Source organism: Trachemys scripta, chromosome 8 (genome assembly GCF_013100865.1).
Source record: "Trachemys scripta elegans isolate TJP31775 chromosome 8, CAS_Tse_1.0, whole genome shotgun sequence".
NCBI lineage: Eukaryota > Metazoa > Chordata > Testudines > Emydidae > Trachemys > Trachemys scripta.
In genome coordinates this window covers 74057894-74078845 of record NC_048305.1, presented here as the reverse complement: position 1 = coordinate 74078845, position 20952 = coordinate 74057894, and the positions used below count along the sequence as shown (strand labels likewise).

Genomic DNA, 20952 nt, shown 5'->3' with positions numbered 1-20952 from the left:
TAAAACGCCCCCGTACACAGAGGTCTGATCGACACTAGAAAATCAGGTCATATTAGCTAAATCAGCTGGGAAAATTCCACACCCCCAAGCTGTGTAATTAAACTGACCTAAGTCCCCATGTTGACAGCACTGAGACAACAGAAGAATTCTTAGGAGGAGGAGGATTACCAACTGACAGGAGAACCCCTCCCAATGGCATAGGTAGCCTCTATGTTGAAGTGCTACTGCAGCTCAGATAACTCACATGATTAACTACAAAAATTTAACTGTGATTAAAAAAATTAATTGCAGTTTTAATCACACAGTTAAACACTAGAATACCAATTGAAATTTATTAAATATTTTGGGATATTTTTCTACATTTTTAAATATATTGATTTCAATTACAACACAGAATACAAAGTGTACAGTGCTCACTTTATATTTTTTATTACAAATATTTGCACTGTAAAAATGATAAAGTATTTTTCAACTCACCTCAGAAGTACTGTAGCGCAATCTCAGTCTTAGAGATTGGCTGAACAAAAAATAGGACTGAGTGGACTTGTAGGCTGTAAAGTTTTACAATGCTTTATTTTTGAATGCATTTTCTTTTGTACATAATTCTACATTCGTAAGTTCAACTTTCATGATAAAGAGATTGCACTACAGTACTTGTATTAGGTGAACTGAAAAATACTTTCTTTTATCATTTTTACAGTGCAAATATTTGTAATAAAAAATATAAAGTGAGCACGGTACACTTTATATTCTGTGTTGTAATTGAAATCAATATATTTGAAAATGTAGAAAACACCCAGAATACCATTTAAATATTTTATTAACAGTGCAATTAATCACGATTAATTTTTTTTCATTGCTTGACAGCCCTACTAATATAAAATGGTCCAAGACACCAGCCCTTTTGAGTCTGTGTGCTTTACAGTAGCCGTACAATTATAAATTGTGCTCACCTTACTTCTAGAAAACTTACCAACGGTAACTTCCCAACCATTTCCTCGTGTAACCCCTGATTTGGGTTGAAAATTCACCAGAGTTCATATCCCCATTTTTCTGAATTTCCCCCAAATCTCTTCCTATATGCCAGCCATGAAAACACAACAGGCCCAATGGTGTTTGGCACCTGTAATCCTTTTTCCTCCAGGACCCAGTAACAACAGCTGATTAAAGTGACTCAAACACATCTTCAAAACAGATATTTATTCATCTAAAGGGTACATAACATGCAGAGCAAAGGAATAAAATTCTCAATGGCAGCAGCTTTGTCTCTGTCAGTTTCATTTCCTGTTTGTTTCCTCCTGACATCTTCCTTTGATTTAACTCCATGCGGTCATACAGAATACAATCAAGCAGGCAAACTGAAGTACATATGATAGCCATTAAAAAAAAAAAAAAAGTATCTCCCTCATTCTCTACGAAACCACACAGTAGACCCCAGAACCAACTCAGGGTTCTTAAAATTTGACTTCCTGTGTTGAAACCATGCCCCTACAATCTGCTTAAAAGATTGGATGATTTCACATAAACGGCAGATCAAGGTAGCTGGCAGTCCTCTGCTGTAACATGGTCTGTGTCAAGAACACACCCCCTTCTAGAATCCAAAAGATGGGAAGAAAAAAAAAAAAAAAGTCCACCGAACAGAAGAATGAGCAACTTAACTGCTGGGGCCACAGCAATTCTCCATAGGTCAGGACTGCAAGGAAGCTAGAAGAGATGGTGTGACGAAGTAAGGAAATGTTGCCTACTAGGACACTTTCCCCTCCCTCCATGCAGGTTTTGGGAGAAAGAAACCCCACCCTCAACTCCATACACAGAAATTCCATGCAGCCAAGCCTCTTCTCCACTCTTCAGCCAGTTGCCTGGTGGGAGTGTAGTTGCCCATTCAAGCCCAAGATATTTAGTCTCCTTTGTCCAGGGAGTGAGAAGAGCTTATCAATCAGCTGCTTCAGGCCCTTATGATCCATTCTGCTCCACCCTCTGCTCCCCCAGCACCTGACAGACTTGGAAAACTGGGTTCACCAGCCCCATTAAGAATCTGCTTCTGCCTCTGTAGCCCATGGTGAATCCTTGTAGGGTTAAGAACAGGGGGAAATGGAAAAGAAGTGTACTCTTAACCCTGGTGTTCCTAAAGACATTGCCCAGTGCCTGATAATGTTCTGGATTTGGTCATTACAGTACATCATTAGGTCTGCATCCAGGAAAGCTCTCTCTTAAGACAGTCATAAGAAGATCTAAAATTAAATTACTTTTAAAATAAATAAATGACACCAGCAGGGTCTCTTACTAGTATGGTAAAATTAATTATGGTTCATCACTTAATGATTTTTGGGACAATAACTCCTTTTATATAATGGATTACCCATCATCTGACAGATTCTGAATAAGCAACATCTGCTTCCCAAAGATTTCCTGAAAACAGTTGAAGTAAGATTAGTTACTCATATTTTAAACTATTTTCCTTTGCTGATACCGTCTTTTACTTATATAGTAGATTCCACTGAACAGCAACCTATTAGCTTTCCTTCTATAGAAACATTTTGCCTGGAATTATCCAACTGACTAAAATGTTAATTGGTCTAGTTATTGGTAACATGCTTGCTGTTTATTGGTAATTTTATTATGTGCCATGCAGCTTTGTGGGTCCCTGGCACCTTCACTCCATGTGGAAATCATGGCCACAGGTAGGTCTGCTACATTAAAGCCAGGGATGAAAGCACCAGGATGTGCCAAGCCCATGCCCCAGAGTAGGCTGTGGGCAGGGCAGCAGCAGGGAGGGGGGGCTGCTACCCTGATGCCAGGGCTTGCTACAAGGAGTGGGGGCACTGGAGGCCCATGGGACAGAATGGTATCTTTGGGCTCTCCAGGCTGCATCCTCCGCTAGCACCAGGAGCCAGGACTCCATGCATCTTAGCACTTCCATCCCTGGCTGTAACCTCTGGTGTTCCCTTGGAAAGCAGGTATGCAGGGCTGCAGCCAGGGAAGGAAGCACTGGGACCTGCCGAGCCCAGGACCCCTGTGCCAGCACATGATAAAGTGCAGAGCACAGGGAGAGGTACCAGGCAGCCCCAACGCTTCTTTCTCTGTCTGCAATCTAGAAGGAAGCCCTGGGACATGCCAAGCAGCAGCCGCAAGCAGTTTGTGATGCTGCAGCCATGGAAGGCATGTCCTAGTACAGGGGTCCCCAATGCAGTGCCCTGGGTGCCATGGTGCCCGCCGGGGCGTCTAAGTGCACCCGCGTACTGGCCGGTGGACCAGCATCCACTGAAATGCCGCCAACAGGCAGCAGCATCCAGAAGCATCGCCACCGAAAAGCCGCCGATTTTCGGCAGCATTTCGGCGGTGATGCCTCTGGATGACGCTCCTTGTCAGCTGCGACGCCTATTGATGTTGCCACTTGTTGGCGGCATTTCGGCGGATGCTCGTCCGCCGCCACGGTCCTCTGTGGCTCGTCTAAAAGGTTGGGGACCACTGTCCTAGTGCTTCATACCCTGGACACAAACTGGCAAATCTGCCTTTTACTTATTAGCAACTGCCTATTACTGGCAACTTTTAGCCATCCACTAAGGGGGTGTTAATAAGTGGAATCTACTGTATAGTTCTCCTAGATGGATTTATATAAAGCACTAGGAATTCTAAAGTTGATACTGATCTTTTTCAACCTAATAAATGAAAACTCAGTAGTCACCGTCACCTCACCATATCACTGATTTCATATTACAACGATCTGTGGTCTGACACTAACTATTTGTATATGGTCTACTCAGCGGTTCTCAAACTGTGAATCAGGACCCCAAGTGGCATGCGACCCCATTTTAATGAGGTAGTCAAGGCTGGCTTAGACTTTCTTGGGCCCAAAGCCAAAGCCCGAGCCCCACCACCCAGGGCTGAAGCCAAAGCCCAAGCCCCACCACCTGGGGTCAAAGCTGAAGCCCAAGGGCTTCAGCCCTGGGCAGCTGGGCTTACGTTACAGGCCTCCTGCCTGGGGCTGAAGCCCTTGGGCTTCGGCTTTGGCCCCCAGCTGAGGGTGGTGGGGTCAGGGCCGGCTCTAGCTTTTTTGCTGCCCCAATCAGCAAAAAAAAGCACCGCCCCCCGCCCCCTCCCGCCAAGCGCCGCACCGCCCCCCCACCAAGCGCCGCCCCCCTGCGCCGAGCACCGCCAGAACCCGCCCCCCCGAGTGCTGAGCCCCGCGACACCCCCCCGCCAAGTGCCGCACCGCCAGAGCCCGCCCCCTGCCAAGCGCCGCCAGAACCCCCCTCCAGCGCCGCGCCCGCGCCGCACCCCCACCGAGCGCCGGAACCGCCCCCCTCCCCCGAGCGCTGAGCCCCGCGCTGCGCCGCCGGAGCCTGCCCCCGCCGGAACCCCCTTCCAGCGCCGCGCCCGCGCCGAGCCCCGTGCAACCAGAGCCCGCCCCCCCAGCGCCACGCCGCCGGAGTGCCCCTCCCCACGGAATGCCGCGCCGCCGGAGGCCCCCCCCCCCGCGGAATGCTGCACCGCGCTCCCCCCGCCGCCCCTTACCAGGTGCCGCTCCAAGCATGTGCTTGGGTGCCTGGTGCCGGCCCTGGGTGGGGCTCAGGCTTTGCCCATCCCCATCCAGGGCGGCGGGGTTCAGGCAGGCTTAGGCTACAATCCTTCCTCCTGGGGTCATGTAGTAATTTTTGTTGTCAGAAGGGGGTCACAGTCCAATGAAGTTTGAGAATCCCTGGTCTACATTAAACCATCTACATTAATCCTATGGTTGGGCATGCCTAACCCCTCTAAGAAAAACCCAGATGCTACAGGCAGTGACACTCTTCAACCCAGCTTAGTTCTGAAACAATATAGTAGAAAGCACTACACTCATGGTAGTGCCATATTTCAGATGAAGTATAAAATGGAAGCCCTCGCCATTTGTCCTTTAATGGTTTCATGACCCCTATTATAGGGTTAAATGTGTGCTGGTTAGTTTCTTGGCCAAACTCCAAGTTAGTTAGTTACATTTTGCCTTCCAAATTTCCTCATCTTTCATGAAAACAACTCTTTACTTCAGCCTAACCTGATGTCACTGGCTTCTCTGCTGTTAAAGTGCATTCTATTTCAGAAGAGTTGCATTTCAGTGTTCGTTTTTATATTTCATCTAATGTGATTTGGGACTACTAGGACTATTGAGAAACATCATATACGTCTTTTTTCTAACTTTAAGAACATAAGAATGGCCATACTGAGTCAGACAAATGGTCCGTCTAGCCCAGTATTCTGTCTTCCAACAGTGCCCAATGCCAGGTGCTTCAGAAGAACTGAACAGAACAGGTAATCATCAAGTGACCAATCCCCTGTTGTTCACTCCCAGCTTCTGGCAATCAGAGTCTAGGGACACCGGGAGCATGGGGTTGTCCCCCTGACCATCTTGGCTAATAGCCATTGATGGACCTATCCATGAACTTATTTAATTCTTTTTTGAGCCCGGTTATAGTTTAGGCCTTCACAACATCCCCTGGCAACGAGTTCCACAGGTTGACTGTGCATTACGTGAAGTACTTTTTCCTTTGGTTTGTTTTAAACCTGCTTCCTATTAATTTCATTGCATGACCCCTAGGTTCTTGTGTTACGTGAAGGAGTACATAACAACACTTCCTTTTTCACGTTCTCCACATCATTCACAATTTTATAGACCTCTTTAATATCCTTCTTAGTCATCTCTTTTCCAAACTGAAAAATCCCAGTCTTTTTAAACTCCCCTCATACAGAAGTTGTTCCACATCCTTAATCATTTTTGTTGCCCTTCTCTGTACCTTTTCCAATTCTAATATCTTTTTTGAGATGGGGTGACCAGAACTGCATGCAGTATTCATGGTATGCTGTACCATGGATTTATATAGTAGCATGATGATATTTTATCTTATTTTAATATATACTTTCTTGAAGACACTCACTACTATTCACTAAGTGTATTTAGACTAGACCACTGCTGCAATAAAAAGTTTCCTAAAACAAAATCTCCACAGCAGAAGAAAAAGCCATTTAGTCAGATATGCTCAGACTACATCTTCTGTGTGGAATTAAAATCTGTATACGATACTTGAAGTTTAATTTACTCATTCTTCAACATAATGCTCTTTTGAAAACTCTTTACCTTCAAGTTCCTTCAGCATGACTAAAACCTTTATGTTTTGGTAGCTATTATGAAATGTTAAATCCAGTCATGTCTGCTAGAGATAAAATGAGCTTTTGTGGAAACAACCAAAGATTATTGTTTTTTAGTATCTGCTATACAGGAAGTTTCTGCATTGATTTCAGAAATTGCAACATAAACTGGAGTGCAGCTTTAAATGTTCATAGTATTTAAAAAAAATATTTTGTTGCAGAGAAACTTCATCAGATTAACTGGTCAGTGAACATATTGTCACACACAACAAACTTAAAACGTGTTAAAAAAAAATCAAAATTCCAAATGTAAATGTATAGTCTCAAACAGTTACACAAGAGGGACGGATTGAGGCAGAACAGTGTGTAGGATGAACTACTTGTAAAGTATTTTTTAGCAAAAAGGTTTTAAAGGGAAGAAAGTGATTTTTCACATGATCTCACTTAGAAAAAATCTGTTTCAAATTGCCCTACGTGTCCTGGCCTCCAGCCTGTTTTATTGGAAGCCTTTCCTGTACAGTTCCATAGGGGATAGGAATCTCTCTAAAAAATTTTCCTTAAAAGGATGTGTTAGATGCACACTATATATGGCATTACATAGCTACAGAAGCTAACAGTTATGAATACAGAAAAGCTTCTATCTATCCTTTATATTCAAAGGCAGGTTACTGCAAAAAATTAATCTTTTGACTTAAGATGGTCACAGATAAAGGTGAGAGAAAATCAAATTCACTGAATCTTCATTGTCATGAAACAATGAATGAATTAGTCATCCCCTTATGGTATTGATATGGCATCAAGAATATAGCAAAATTTTCTCTAAAATTTCAAAATAAAGTCACACTCTGACACTGCATTCAAAACAACTTCAGCTGTACATTTCAACAAACAACCATTACTGAAATGCAAGTTAAACCCGTTTAATTCAGAGACTCCCATTCCACTTCCTCAGCTTGGTTCAAACAGGACTCAAGCAAATTGTCTTTCCCACATTCTTAATTCAAACAGTCTTATGATGCATAAGTCATGCAGTTAACTTTTCTGTACTTGTTACTAGACTCTTGGATGTTGACCTCAACAAGCTTCATATTCTTCCATTACTAACAGTTTCAGTAAAGACTTTGGAGCACTAGTCAAATGAATAGTTAAGTTATTGCAATAAATATTAAATTTCTTTTATTGGACAAGTAATTTTGTTAAAACTTAAGTACATATTGGTCATCTAAAGGGGTAAGAAATTCAGTATTTCAAATCAGAGTCCATGGGAGTTCTGGCACTTTCAAAATGGTCAGTACTTCAAGAGACTTTTTTTTTTTTTTTTTTTAAATTAAAGAAACCTCATGACACCAAAACTGTGGTTTATTCAATGACTGGCTGAAGTTTTCTGGGAAAATCGAACTTAGAAACTTAATTCTGATTGTTTATCTGTCCTATATTGGCAAATTTAAGAACTTTACAGTCACCATTTTTACTGTGTCCAACTCAAGTGTCCCTCAGGAATTTCAGGAGTTGTTTGATAATTCTATTAATTAATGTAGGGTGTGATACTAATAAGGTTGTTTGTACTCTTCAAATCTGTGAAGTTCTTAAGTATATATTTATTTCATTTCAAATGAGATTAGTCTTTGGCTCAGCACAAACATTGCCACATTGCTCTGGCCAGATAGTAAGGTGTCACAACATGAGTGTAATCACAAATATGGACCGTCAACTCTGAACGCCAATCAGCTTTTCTACAATTGGCGTAGTACTTTATAGTAGGTCTGGTTCATATATTAGCATTTTAGTATTAAACATTTATAGGAGTACCCAGAATTGGGGTCCCATTTTGCTAGCCACTGTCTAAATACAAAGTGGCCATCTGTTAAGTTCTCTGGAACACCTAAAAAAGACAAGGATAGACAATGGGTTGGAGTCAGAGATATCCATGCAAAGGAACATGGTAGAGATTGGCATGATTTCATTAGTTACATGTTTTGTCGATGTGGGGTTGTTTCTAATGGAGGTAAAGTGAAGGATGAAGTGAAATGGCATGGCAGGAGCAGGGGAGTTAGTAGTTGATTAAGAAAAAGGAAGGCAGCAGAGAGAGTGGTCATTTCTCATCACCTGCCAAGTTGTGGTCAGCAGGAAGATTTCTATAAGCATGGTGGGCAGAAGTGAGTTTTAAGGAAGTATTTGAAGGGGAGTAAGGTAGTGCCTGAATCATTTTTTCCCCAGGGATTTACTATACATGAGGGGCAGCATGAGAGAAAGCACAAACATGTACAAAGGAAAAGCTGACTGATGGGCAGTAAAAACTAGAAACTGAGTGGAGCAAAGGTTGACATCACAATTAAAAACTCTCCTTTGCTGTGCTGCCTATGCAAAACTTGATAATGGATAGGACACTGATATCACTTCCCATCATGCTGACCAATACAGTAACTCCTTAAAGTCATCCCGGTTAACGTTGTTACACTGCTGATCAATTAGAGAACATGCTTGTTTAAAGTTGTGCAATGCTCCCTTTTAACGTTGTTTGGCAGCCACCTGCTTTGTCCACTGCTTGCAGAAAGAGCAGCCTGTTGGAGCTAGCCGGTGGGGGCTTAGAACCAGAGTGGACTGGCAGCCCCTGTAACAGATCCCCACTCCCCTAAGTTCCCTATGTGGCAGCCGCCCAGCAGGCTATCAATTGTCGGGTGGCTCAGCTGACCTCCCCACACTGCTGTGTGCTGCTCCTGCCCTCTGCCTTGGAGCTGCCCCTGGGAGCCTCCTGTTTGCTGTGCTGGAGGGGGAAAGGGGGGGTGGGGAAGAGTGTCAGGGTGTCCCCCTCCCCTCCTGCTCCTGTCCCCCCGCTTACCCCATCTCCATAGAGTGGGGGGGAACACGACAGGGCTCAGGATGGAGGGAGCTTGCTGACAGTAGCTGCTGTCTCAACTTGTTGATCTACTTAAAAAGGCAATGTACTTAGAGTGGATTCAGCGTACTTAAAGGGGCAATGCGCATCTCTCTCTCTCACACGGTGTATGTCTCTGTCTGCAACGCTGTCTCCCCTCCCTCCATTCCTGCTGCCTTGTAGAGTGTGAGAGTTAACTCTTGAGGGCTCAGCTGAGTGCTAGTTCACCATGTAGCAGTAAGGCATTCCCTGGGAAATATCCCACCCTCTAACTTCACCACCTCAACCAAGCTTCACAATCATCATTGTGAAGTACAGTATTAAATTGTTTGTTTAAAACTTATAGTGTGCGTGTGTGTGTGTGTATCTATATATAGATATATATAAAAAATAAAATAATAGTCTTTTGTCTGATGAAAAAAATTAAAAAATTCCCTGGAACCTAACCCCCACATCTACATTAATTATTATGGGGAAATTGGATTCACTTAACATTGTTTTGCTTAAAGTCACATTTTTTTCAGGAACATTACAACGTTAAGCGATGAGTTACTGTACTGTATCACTGGTTCCTTGTACTCTTCCAGCTATCTGTCTGTATACATCTGTTGTCTCTTGTTTTATAGTTTAAGCTGTAAGCTCTTTGGGTAGGGACCATCTGTTTGTACAGTGTCTAGCAATAGAATTGCCCATGAATAGGGCTGCTAGCCTAGGCACTATGTTAAAAAAAAATTAAAAGTTACTAGAGCAGCTCTGAGAGATGGGAGTTAGTTAGGAAGGTTGAGAGCCACTGATTTAGAACAATCCTTGCTTTTTAGACCTTCCTAAAAAGCAAGGATTGTTCTAAATCAGTGGCTCTCAACCTTTCCAGACTGTTGTACCCCTTTCAGGAGTCTTTGTCTTGCATATCCCCAATTTACACCTCACTTAAAAACTACTTGCTTACAAAATCAGACATAAAAATGCAAAAGTGTCACAGCGCACTATTACTAAAAAATTGCTTATATTCTCATTTTTAACATATAATTATAAAATAAATCAACTGGAATATAAGATATTGTACTTACATTTCAGTGTACAGTATATATGGGGAGGGATAGCTCAGTGGTTTGAGCATTGGCCTGCTAAACCCAGGGTTGTGAGTTCAATCCTTGAGGGGGCCATTTAGGGAACTGGGGTAAAAATCTGTCTGGGGATTGGTCCCCTGCTTTGAACAGGGGGTTAGACTAGATGACCTCCTGAGTCCCTTCCAACCCTGATATTCTATGATAAACAAATCGTCTGTATGAAATTTTACTTTGTACTGACTCAGCTAGTGCTTTTAGCTAGTGTAGCCTGTTGTAAAACTAGGCAAATATGTAGAGGAGTTGATGTATCCCCTGGAAGACCTCTGGATATTCCCATGGGTATCCGTACCCCTGATTGAAACCATCTAAATCAATTTCCAATAAAGTTTTGACTACCCCTGCTCTAAGCCGACAGAAGAGAGCTCTCTCGTTGACTTGGCTACAGCTGCTTGAGAGGGCTGGAGTAATTAAGTCAACAGGAGTAGCTCACCCACCAACATAGCACTGTCCATACCAGTGCTTAGGTCAGTGTAGCTTACACCACTGAGGCTGGGTCTACACTACAGGAGTGGGTCGACCTAAGATACGCAACTTCAGCTACGCGAATAGCGTAGCTGAAGTTGCATATTTTAGGTCGACTTACCTGGCTGTGAGGATGGCGGCAAGTCGACCGCTGCCGCACCGCCATCGACTTCCTCGACTCCGCTTCCACCTCTTGCCAGGGTGGATTTCCAGAGTCGACGGCAGAGCGATCAGGGATCGATTTTATCACGTCTTCACTAGATCGACTGCTACACGCCGGATCGGCGGGTAGTGAAGACGTGCCCTGAGAGGGGTGGCTTATTCACACCCTTGAGCAATGTAACTTATACCAACCTAAGCTGAAGTGTGTACACAACCTAAGTATAGAAAGAGTGAAAGTGACTAGTTAGAATATTCTATGTAAGCTACATTACTCTGACAATTCATTTGTTTAGCTACATGGACCTGTGGAAATTCATCTTAACTTCAAGTCAGAAAATATATACAAACTTTTAACATTAGTGATGTAAATGTATATAATTAGTGCACATACTTTGGACAGTGTCAGCTTACTGCATTAATAGAATGCAAACTTAACTATGGAGTCACCACGATATCTACATTTTGTAATTTGTTTCTTGTTGAATCATTCTCTCCAAGAATAGGCTTATAATTATGCATCACTTCTTCCTGCACTGGGTTCACTGCACTCAAATATTGCATATTGCTAAGCTTCCACTAAAGTGAATAAAAATGCTCTGGTCAATATTCCATAATCCCTATGTACCAGTTAATGCAGAGAATGCTTAGGAGTAACTGCTAATAGGGACAATACAGAGACACTTACAATTAATATATACAAATATTAAATTTAGAGAAGTCACCTAACAAACCACGAAGATACTTTACAACCACAGAATGATTTCCACCACAGTCCCCTATTACCAAAAAGTCTGGAGTTTTAAGTATTTCAATTCCTTTCACACATGGATCCAGAGAGTTTCATAGTTCCTTGCGAAACAAACTACAGAATTGAGACAAGGAGTAATTTTTTTAGTGTTATTCACAATTAAAGTGATGTTTAACTAGCAAATGTTTTTCCATTTAAAGAGCTACTGTGAGGTGAAAATAATGAGACTTGAGTCCTGTTATTTGATCATAAGAACATCACATCACTATGCACTCCGAAATATCTTTGGGTTTTATAAGGGAATATTGCACTTAATTCGTAATCTCTTTTACAAAGAGTTCTACTATGGATGTCAGATTTAATTTAGTCTCCATATAGAGGAAAAAAAAAATAGGACTATAATTCAAACTGAAAATGTTTGAATTTTAACAGTGTAATTAAGATATTAAGATCGCCTGCATGTTTTATAGGTGTTAACATACACATTTACCTCACACAATGAGGGAAAAACTAGACTGCAGAAATCCTACATTTTTAGATCACCTCTGCAGAAGATCTCCTATGCCTTTGTGCACAACTCATCCAGAGAGACAACAATATGAGCACAGTGAGGGCATGTTTACACTTACCTCTCGAGCGATCGATCCAGCGGGGGTTGATTTGTTGTGTCTAGTGAAGACACGATAAATCGACCGCTGAGCGCTCTCCCATCGACTCCAGTACTCCACCGGAGCAAGAAGCGTAGGCGGAATCGACGGGGGAGCGTCAGCAGTCAACTTACTGCAGTGAAGACATCACGGTAAGTATGGTGACTTCAGCTATGTTATTCACGTAGCTGAAGTTGCGTAACTTAGATCGATCCCCCCTGCTAGTGAAGACCATGCCTCAAACCTACACACTATTCATTTTCATTACACTCCTCTAGGTGCTACTAGAGATGTACTGTGTGCAGCAGCACATGTGCAATCCTCTGTTGCTATAAGAAAATTAGGCAAGGCAACTGAAACAGAGCAAGGAAAAGATATACAGAAGCATATAGTTTATTTTTGAAATAAGTAGGGCAATGATATTTGAGTTTGGATGAAGGTGGGGGAGAGGAAAGAGGGCAAACCAGTCCAATTGGAGGCACCCAAGACTCTAACCCGCTTCTAAATCACTAACCCTAAAAGCTTTAAAAAGAAACTCCTAAGTAGGTAACAGAAATAAAAATTGTAAGTTTAAATATTCAGAAAAAGGTCACTTGTGGGCAAAGAACTGAATTCAAGATTTTGTGTTTGCCCTACAATAACTGAAGATATCACAACCTAAAAAATTCTCTGTCAGCTGTTGCAGGAGAAACAAAGTCAAATTTCTTGGCATTATTCAGCCCAAATATTCACTTAAACGCCTTCAAGTTTTCTCCTTGGGAGAGAGGCAGAGGCAATGTTCCACTCCTGCACACTTTCAAAATGGGGAAGATGGTTTATTTCCAAGCTTCTTTTAGCTACCAAGCTCCAACTTCAAATTCAAACAATTCACACACACCCCTGCATCTTTGCACTTGCCCTTTCAAGGTCACAGCTGCAGAGAGGATAACTGAAGCTTAGTAATGTTCACATGGGTCAGAAAGACTATTCTTGTGTCAATTTCCTGCTGGAGCTGATGGTTTTTGCCAAGCACAGTATGGAAAGTGGCAGCATGACAGGGGTGGGCAAACTATGGCCTGGGGGCCATATCGGGCCCTTCAGACATTTTAATCTGGCCCTCAAACTCTTGCTGGCCCTCAAACTCCTGCGCTCCAGCCAGGGAGTGGAGTCGGAGGCTTGCCCCACTCCGTGTATGCCATGGCTCTGCATGACTCCTGGGAGCAGCGGCATGTCCCCCCTCCGGCTCCTACAAGTAGGGGCAGCCAGGGGGCTCTGTGTGCTGCCCCCGCCCGAGCGATGCCCCCACAGCTCCCATTGGCCGGGAACCAGGGCCAATGGGAGCTGCAGGGGTGGCACCTGCGGACGGTGCAGCGTACAGAGCTGCCTGGCCGCGCCTCCACACAGGAGCCGGAGGAGGAACATGCCACTGCTTCTGGGAACTGCTTGAGGAACCACCCGGAGCCTGCACCCCAACCCCCTTCTGAGCCCCAACCCGCTGCCCCAGCCCTGATCCCCCTCCTAACCCCTTGGTCCCAGCCCAGAGAACCCTCCTGCACCCTCAACCCCTCATCCCCAGCTCCACCCCAGAGCCCACACCCCCAACTGGAGCCCTCACCTCCTCCCACCATTCCAGCACCCCAACTCCTTGTCCCAGCCCAGAGCCCCCTCCCACAGCCTGAACTCCTCATTTCTGGCCACATCTCAGAGCCCACTCCCGCCACACCCGGAGTCCTCGCCCCCCCCCCAACCCCCAGTTTCGTGAACATTCATGGCCCGCCATACAATTTCCATACCCAGATGCGGCCCTTGGGCCAAAAAGTTTACCCACCCCTGCGGTAAGATATAGGGAACACAATACCAAGCCAAATTTACAGACACACTGCCCCCAATAAGTTCAACACTCTCTCTTTGTGTCTATTCTTCCTTTCCCAGTTGTGGGAAAAATTAGACAAAGTATAAAAAACCCACAACCCCCAGCAGAAAGGAGCAGCAGATATAGCATTTGGATAATGGCATTTGCTGGGGTCTGTCAACACATCCTAAAAACTTAAATTAGTAAATGCCCATACACCCAGAGGTCTCATGCCTTTTGGATACTCAGGATGGGGAAGAGGCTTGCTTTTTTGTTGAGGAGGAGGGAGGGGGGAAGAGGGTAGGAGAGATTGGAAAGAGATGGGTACATGGCCCTGGTCCAGCAAGAAAATAAATTCCTCCCTTTCCCCCTACACTGTCTGGCACCTTATGTTTTCCACAAGGCGGAAGCACAGACTCCTGCCAACTGCAAGCCATTTCATTTGTAACAGTACACTGAGGGGGAAGTAAAATGTCAGGCAAAGTCTGTATCTTGACTGAGGATAGTTTTATTTGGCCCCCACTTCATTATTGATATGACAGAAATACTTTGTCCAGTCTTTTGAAGGAAACACAAAATATAGAATCAATCTTTGTTCCGAGACCTTACCTACACAAAGTTGTAAACAGATTTAAATTGGTACAAAGTGATTTAACTCCCTTATATGTGCACTCCTTTTGCTTAGAGTACTTTCTATCAGTTTAACTTAAGTCAGTAAGTAATCAACTTAAGCTAACTTGATAGAAGATACCTGTAAACTGAAACAAAAGCATCCACACAAGAGGATTGCATGGATTTAACTAACTCCGTACAATTTTCTTGTGTAGACAAGACCTTTGAATACCTCTGCTACCACCAATTATAAAGACATCTGTTTGAATGGGGAGAGGAATGTTTCCCATAAGAGAGGCAAAGCACCCTACTAATAATGATTAAGAGGTTAGGAACAAAAGGGAAAAGACAAGTTCTCTCAGAGTAAACATGGAGTTAGAGCTTAGTAATGCAAAAAGTAGATGGAGCTTCAGAAGCTCCAAATTACACTTAAAAAAAATCAAATAATGCTTTTGGAGCACCAAGACTGTTTTTTTTTTAAAAAAAAATTCTTACAAACAACAAGAACAGTAACAAATATCTTTGAAAACTGTTACAATGCCAAATGAGATGATAAAACCAAATCAAGAAACTTCTCTATCCAGCTCAGAAAACAATCAAAACAAGACTAGTATCAAAATTTAAGGAAAAAATGAATGTTTGTCATGTGCATGAATATTTTTAGAAAGCATGTCTGGAAGGGTGTGACAAAACTAGGTCACTAAAGTAAAAAAAATGAATCAAGCAACTGATGAACAAAGCTCATTCTCAAAACACAAGAAGTTTTAGGAAAGGACCACCTGGACCTTAGTAGAGCCTTTTCTTTCTGGTCTTCTGGAACTTTACATGAAGGGAAGACCTACAGTAGAACCTCAGGGTTATGAACCCCTCAGGAATGGAGGTTATTCGTAACTGTGAAATGTTTGTAACTCTGAACAAAACGTTATGGTTGTTCTTTCAGAAGTTTACAACTGAACATTGCCTTAATACAGCTTTGAAACTTTACTATGCAGAAGAAAAATGCGGCTCTCTCTTTACTTTTTAGTAGTTTATGTTTAACACAGTATGGTTCTGTATTTGCTTTTTGGGAGGGGGAAGTCTCTGCCACTGCTGCTGCTTGACTGCATACTTCTAGTTCCAAATGAGGTGTGTGCTTGACTGGTTGTAACTCTCATGTTCATAACTCTGAGGTTCTACTGTACTTCACACACAAGCTTCTTCTTAGGAAAGAAGCTGTAGGTCTGGCTGCACTATATCTTGTGTTTGATCTCTGCATTAAGGACAAAATTCTGAGAACAGATGCCCGGTGCTACAAAAAGAGAAATTAACTCCATTCTAAAATCCTTTATGTTGGTGTGGAGTTGACAGACGTTACTGGGTGAAGCCACAAGCCAGAATAGAAATCAACCGTAAGTTGCATATGGAGGGAATCTTTTAGTAACCTTACTAGACAAACAACTCTGGAAATCTAAAAGAAACTCCTTGAAATAGGCATCTGCTTAGCCAGACTCCCCAAGGTTTGTAACTAAACATAACTATGTTAGAAAGTCAATAGATATCAAGGAGGAAAATTATATTTTGGATGTTTTGTAAAATCCTCTACATATTTTTGGGCTAGTCTTAAGTGTAAAATAAAAATGCACCCAATGATTCCACTAGACTATAAATCAGTATGAAACAGCATATTAGAATTTAAGTCAAGTCTGATGCTGGATTTGGTACTTTGCAAACAAGTGAAACAACCAATTATGAAGTAAGCAACATGGTTGTGTTAGTAGTGTACTTTGTGTTGAAAAGATTTTTGCCTGTGCCAAAACAAATGCTCAGCTCTGAATACTATCATCATTTAAGATTTGATTTAATGGAATACTAATAAAAGCATCTTTCAAAGAGCAGAATAATGGAAGAAAGAGAACAACCAAATCAAAAACAACAGAAGAAAACCAGTGAAACGCTGCTCAAAGGCCATGCTACTAATGTTAGAACTGTTTTAATATCAAAACATAGGTACTTCGGGAGGTATTTTCACATACACTTTGTAACCAGATTAAAATCACTATCAAAAGGAGATGCAATTGTTGAATTAATATTATCTGTACCATGTGTCTCTGCCATGATTGTACAACTGCAGGAACATATTTTATTGTGGCTTAGGTGCCACTGGAGCATGCCTTTTTGCATTAGGCAATGAGATGAATGTGATGGTGGAAATCCTGAAATGCTTTATTTCCCCAGGAGACTAATGGAAACTAAAACCCCAGCAGCAGTAGCTACTGCGGCCTCACCCTCCCTAGTCCTCCTTTGTGCGACTCTTCTACCCACCCCCTTTTGGCTGGAGCAACAGAGGAGACAATGAGCATTCTGTGCACAGCGCCCACGCGATTGGCTGGTCTCTCCTCAGTACCCCATGATGTAATATGATTGGAATGTATCAGAGCTTTGGGCTGGAATTATTGGGAAGAGGGGATTTCTCGTCCCTTTCCCAGACCAAAGGGCTCACTAATTAACAAGGAGACAAATACCACTCAGCTCCTCCACCACCTTTCACACAGTCTATTTGTATGCAAATCTAATGGAGAGAGTTAAAACCCTAAAAGCTTCAAAGGTGAATCAGGAATTTCATCCTCTCAGCAAGTTACAGACTAGAAAGACAGGGGAGGGAGAGTTTATGCAAGAGTGGAAAGGCTGTGTTGGGGGGGAGAGGGGCAGAGAGGTAGAAAGTAGTCAATGAAGGGATAAGCATGGATGTGGTGGGGGGCATTAGCAGTGATGCAGCCAGGTAGAAGGAATGAGTCGCACTGTTGGGGGAGAAAAAAGGCGCTGGCATATTACACATTGATACAGACACGTACTACATGAGTCTGCTGCTCCTAGGAAACTCTAGGAGGGAACATTAACTTTGAAAACACCGTATTCCTCAGTGTGACAACGACGTTTACTGCTAGACGAATATGCCCTGAGCGGTCAGGCAAAGTCAGGCATTTTGCCAAGGCCTTAATTTGTTCCAGGCTTGCCAGGACTGAGCCCTGGCACCTCTAGGCTCAGCAGTTCATGGCCCGGGCACCTCTGGGCTTGTCGCATCAGTTGTGAAAGTAAAAAAAAAAAAATTGCTTACGCCCTGGTACCCAATTGCTTGAGCCCCCGGGGCCCTTCATGACACATTGGGGGGGGGGGGGGGGGGGGGGGGGGGGGGGGGCGCTCGGCTGGCAGAAGGCTCAGCAGGGGGCTGCCCTTGCTAGGCGCACCTCAGACACGCCGCAAACACCAGCAAGGAGCCGGACTCCAGCCACATAGCCCGGAGCATCCCTCGCTCTCCCCGCTGCGGCCACCATCTCCGGGGCGGGGTGGGTCACGGCCGCGCGGAGCGGAGACCTCAGGGACACCCGCAGCAGCCTGCTCCTGCCCGCCCTCCCCGCGAGCCACGGCCCGGGGCGGGCGCACCCCGCTGGCCGCCTGGCCGGTAAGAGAGCCTCGTCCTCCTTTGTCTGGCGCGCCCCACAAGCCCTGCTCCAGGCGGCGGGCGAGGGGCGGCGACTGCTGCCCCGCGCCCCTACCCCGGCGAAGGGAGCGCTGGGCGGCGATCACGGCCCCCACCACAGGCGCAGCGAGGGGTGACGCCGGCCGGGCCGGGAAGACAATGAGGGATCCTGCCCCGGAGCGGGAAGAACCCGCGGGGAGCGGGGAACCCTCCCCCGGCCCCTGGGGGGCGCCCGGCCCCACCGCCCCCGCGCGGCCCCGACCCCTACCTTGTTCTTGACCTCGGCGGAGAGCCCGTACGAGGGGCCCTTGTTGAAGTGAGTCATGGCGGCTGCGGAGGGTCCGTGTTCCCGGCGGGTGGCGGCCGCTCCCTGCGCTCTGCTCGTCGCTCCTAGCTGGGGCTGCTGCGGGGGAAAGTCCGGCCCGGCCGCGGCGGAAAGTTCTAGTCCCTCCCCCGGCCGCGGCCCCGCCGCCCCCCGCACGCAGCCCCCTCCCTCGCCGCCGCCATTGGAGCAGCCCGCGGGCCAATCCGGAGCCCGGACGGGGGGCTTGGTTGGGGCGCGGGGTAGGTGAGGGCGTGGGCGAGTGGGGGACAGCGGGAGATGCTGGCAGGCGGAGGTGGGTCAGGGACTGGATGCAACTGGGGGAGGCGCAGTGTGGGCACCTGCTGGAGAGAGGGCAGCGCTGGGGAGCAGAGGGATGGGGGGTAACTGGACGGCCGGGGGAGCGCGGGGAGGTGGCAGGTTGGGAGCTGGTAACAGGAGAGCGGTCTGCTCGGTAGTTTTGCCAAGGCTGGGGAAACGTCAACAGGAAAGAATCTGCAGCCGCTCAAACCTTACAGCAGCAGCATTATGGAAAAATCATTTCAGTGCCCTGGAACCTTGCTGTGGAATCTGAAGCGGCCACTAATTTTTAACACATGCTACATCTATCTACACACAGAGAGAGACTTATTAATCAAATCGGACATCATAGTCTGCTGTCTGAGATCACTCGCTTTGATGAGACCCCAGAAAGACTTCAAGGGATACAAAGCTACAAGGAAGGGGTAATAGGAGCCTTAATTCTGTTATCTTCTGCCAAACTCCTTGTACCTCTCACCACCATGACAAATCTTGGCTATTTCAAAAGACTGACCAAATGCCTCACTATCCTAAGCACCCAGTTCACATCTGGAATTGTGATGATTGCTATATTTCACTACCTGTATTTTGCCAGTTCTATTCTGCTGAGCCATTGCAATGTTTCACAGCTACATATGCAACTAACATTGTTGGCAGCCCACCAACTGTATGCAAAAAGAATAGAAATAATGACTAAGGACCTAAGCAGTCACAGTTCAACATCTCTATATTCATGGATTTGTGAAGAAGTGTGCAATACTACAGTCATGGGATTCATGAGTATTTCACACCCCATCCTCTCAGGAGCAACCTGACCAGGTTCCCATCTCTGACAAGTAACCTGACTCCCCAAGTTGCCAGCCTTACTACAACCTCTCCAGCAAACAACATAATTCCCATCTTTCCAGTTGCTGAACCACCATAGCCCTCCTAAGTAGAAATTCCTGGCTCCTGCCCCCAATTGCTAATAGGTTGAAAAGCCCCAATACAACAAGAGGAAAATGTCAAAAAAGCACAAAAGAATTGGGAAGAGTTGAAAAGGAAGAGAGTAATATTTTGCAGTTTGGGTGACATCATGACCAAGGAGGTAAGCCCTTACTCCTGACTACAAAAACCTGGGCTTCTAACTATTAAATTAAAAGAATAATTCCACTGGCTCAGCCATTGGAGGAGACTGTAGTAGGTGTGATATGTCATCCAAATTAGTGGTACCAGATTAAAAGGACATAAACCATTACACAATCACTACTAGTCACTCACAGAACCAAAATATTTTTACACTCTGTAACTATGGCATCTTGAAACTTCAATAAGTGAATTCACAATCAAATAAAACTTCAGAAGCAGGTAAGACAGAGGAGAAGAGGAAGAACAACTGCAATGAGATTAAGAAAGGATAAGAATTTGGGGAGTTTCAGAGGTGCTTATGCCCCTGCACAGACTGCTGTGCTTATGGTATTGCACAGTTCAGCACACATAACATTCACTGATGTCACTCCTTATTCACCTTAATGCAATGAGGTAAGCATTCAGCTGTTCACCCTACAATCTTAGCATTAATCAGTCACATGGTTAAAATCAGCCCACTGTGCAGAATATTTATCCCAAGAATAGACTTTGATTTCTTCTTTTTCTTATGTAGCATCTCCATTACTGGAGGTGTGCAACCAGAGGAGCTCACTCTGTACAATCCTCTGCTAATCTCTTTGTGGATGAGTAGTCCTTTTGATCTACCCAGGATACCACATTGGCTGTTCAAAATCTTTTTCTGCCTTGTATTTTTCTGCCATCTTCTTCACAGCTCTTAAAATCTATAGTATAAATATCAAATTAAACACATTTCAGATTTAATAAGTTAGAAACTGTCAGTCAAAAGGTGAATACTTGATGGTACGTCTTGGTGCATAAAGGTTTGCAGAATTGGGCCCAGAGGCAGTAGCCCGGGCTAAGACTTTCTTCTGTTTGATTTCTGGCAAGACAGACTCGTTTGTTTTGGATCTTGTGTTGTAAATATGGCACTATAAATAGAAATAAAGGGCTGATCCAAGTCCTGTTGACATCAATGGGAATCTTTCGATAAAGTTTCAGCTGTAACTGGATCCGGCCATAAAAGTCTTGAGAGACACAATGGGTAGCCAAAAAGATTTCTTTGTTGTGATGTCATGAACTAGCTGAACCTAAACCACTGCACAACTCTATAAAGCCTCTATGGAAAACAGCCGGAGTTGTTCATAATTAAAAGAAAGCAGAACTCATCTGTGCTATTCATCAGGAAAATTACCCCTTCAG

The 20952-nt window shown here is 44.5% G+C and overlaps 1 protein-coding gene across 1 annotated transcript in view; it reads right to left on the bottom strand.

Annotated features, from left to right (window-relative positions):
- The window catches only part of CNN3 (calponin 3), a 45559-nt gene extending 27070 nt beyond the window's left edge, over window positions 1-18489 (bottom strand). The window contains exon 1 of the mRNA XM_034779225.1: window positions 18310-18489. Within this exon, the coding sequence (XP_034635116.1) occupies window positions 18310-18366 (57 nt within the window). The 5' untranslated portion in view covers window positions 18367-18489. The remainder of the gene's footprint in view (window positions 1-18309) is intronic.
- Between the last annotated feature and the right edge of the window lie 2463 nt (window positions 18490-20952).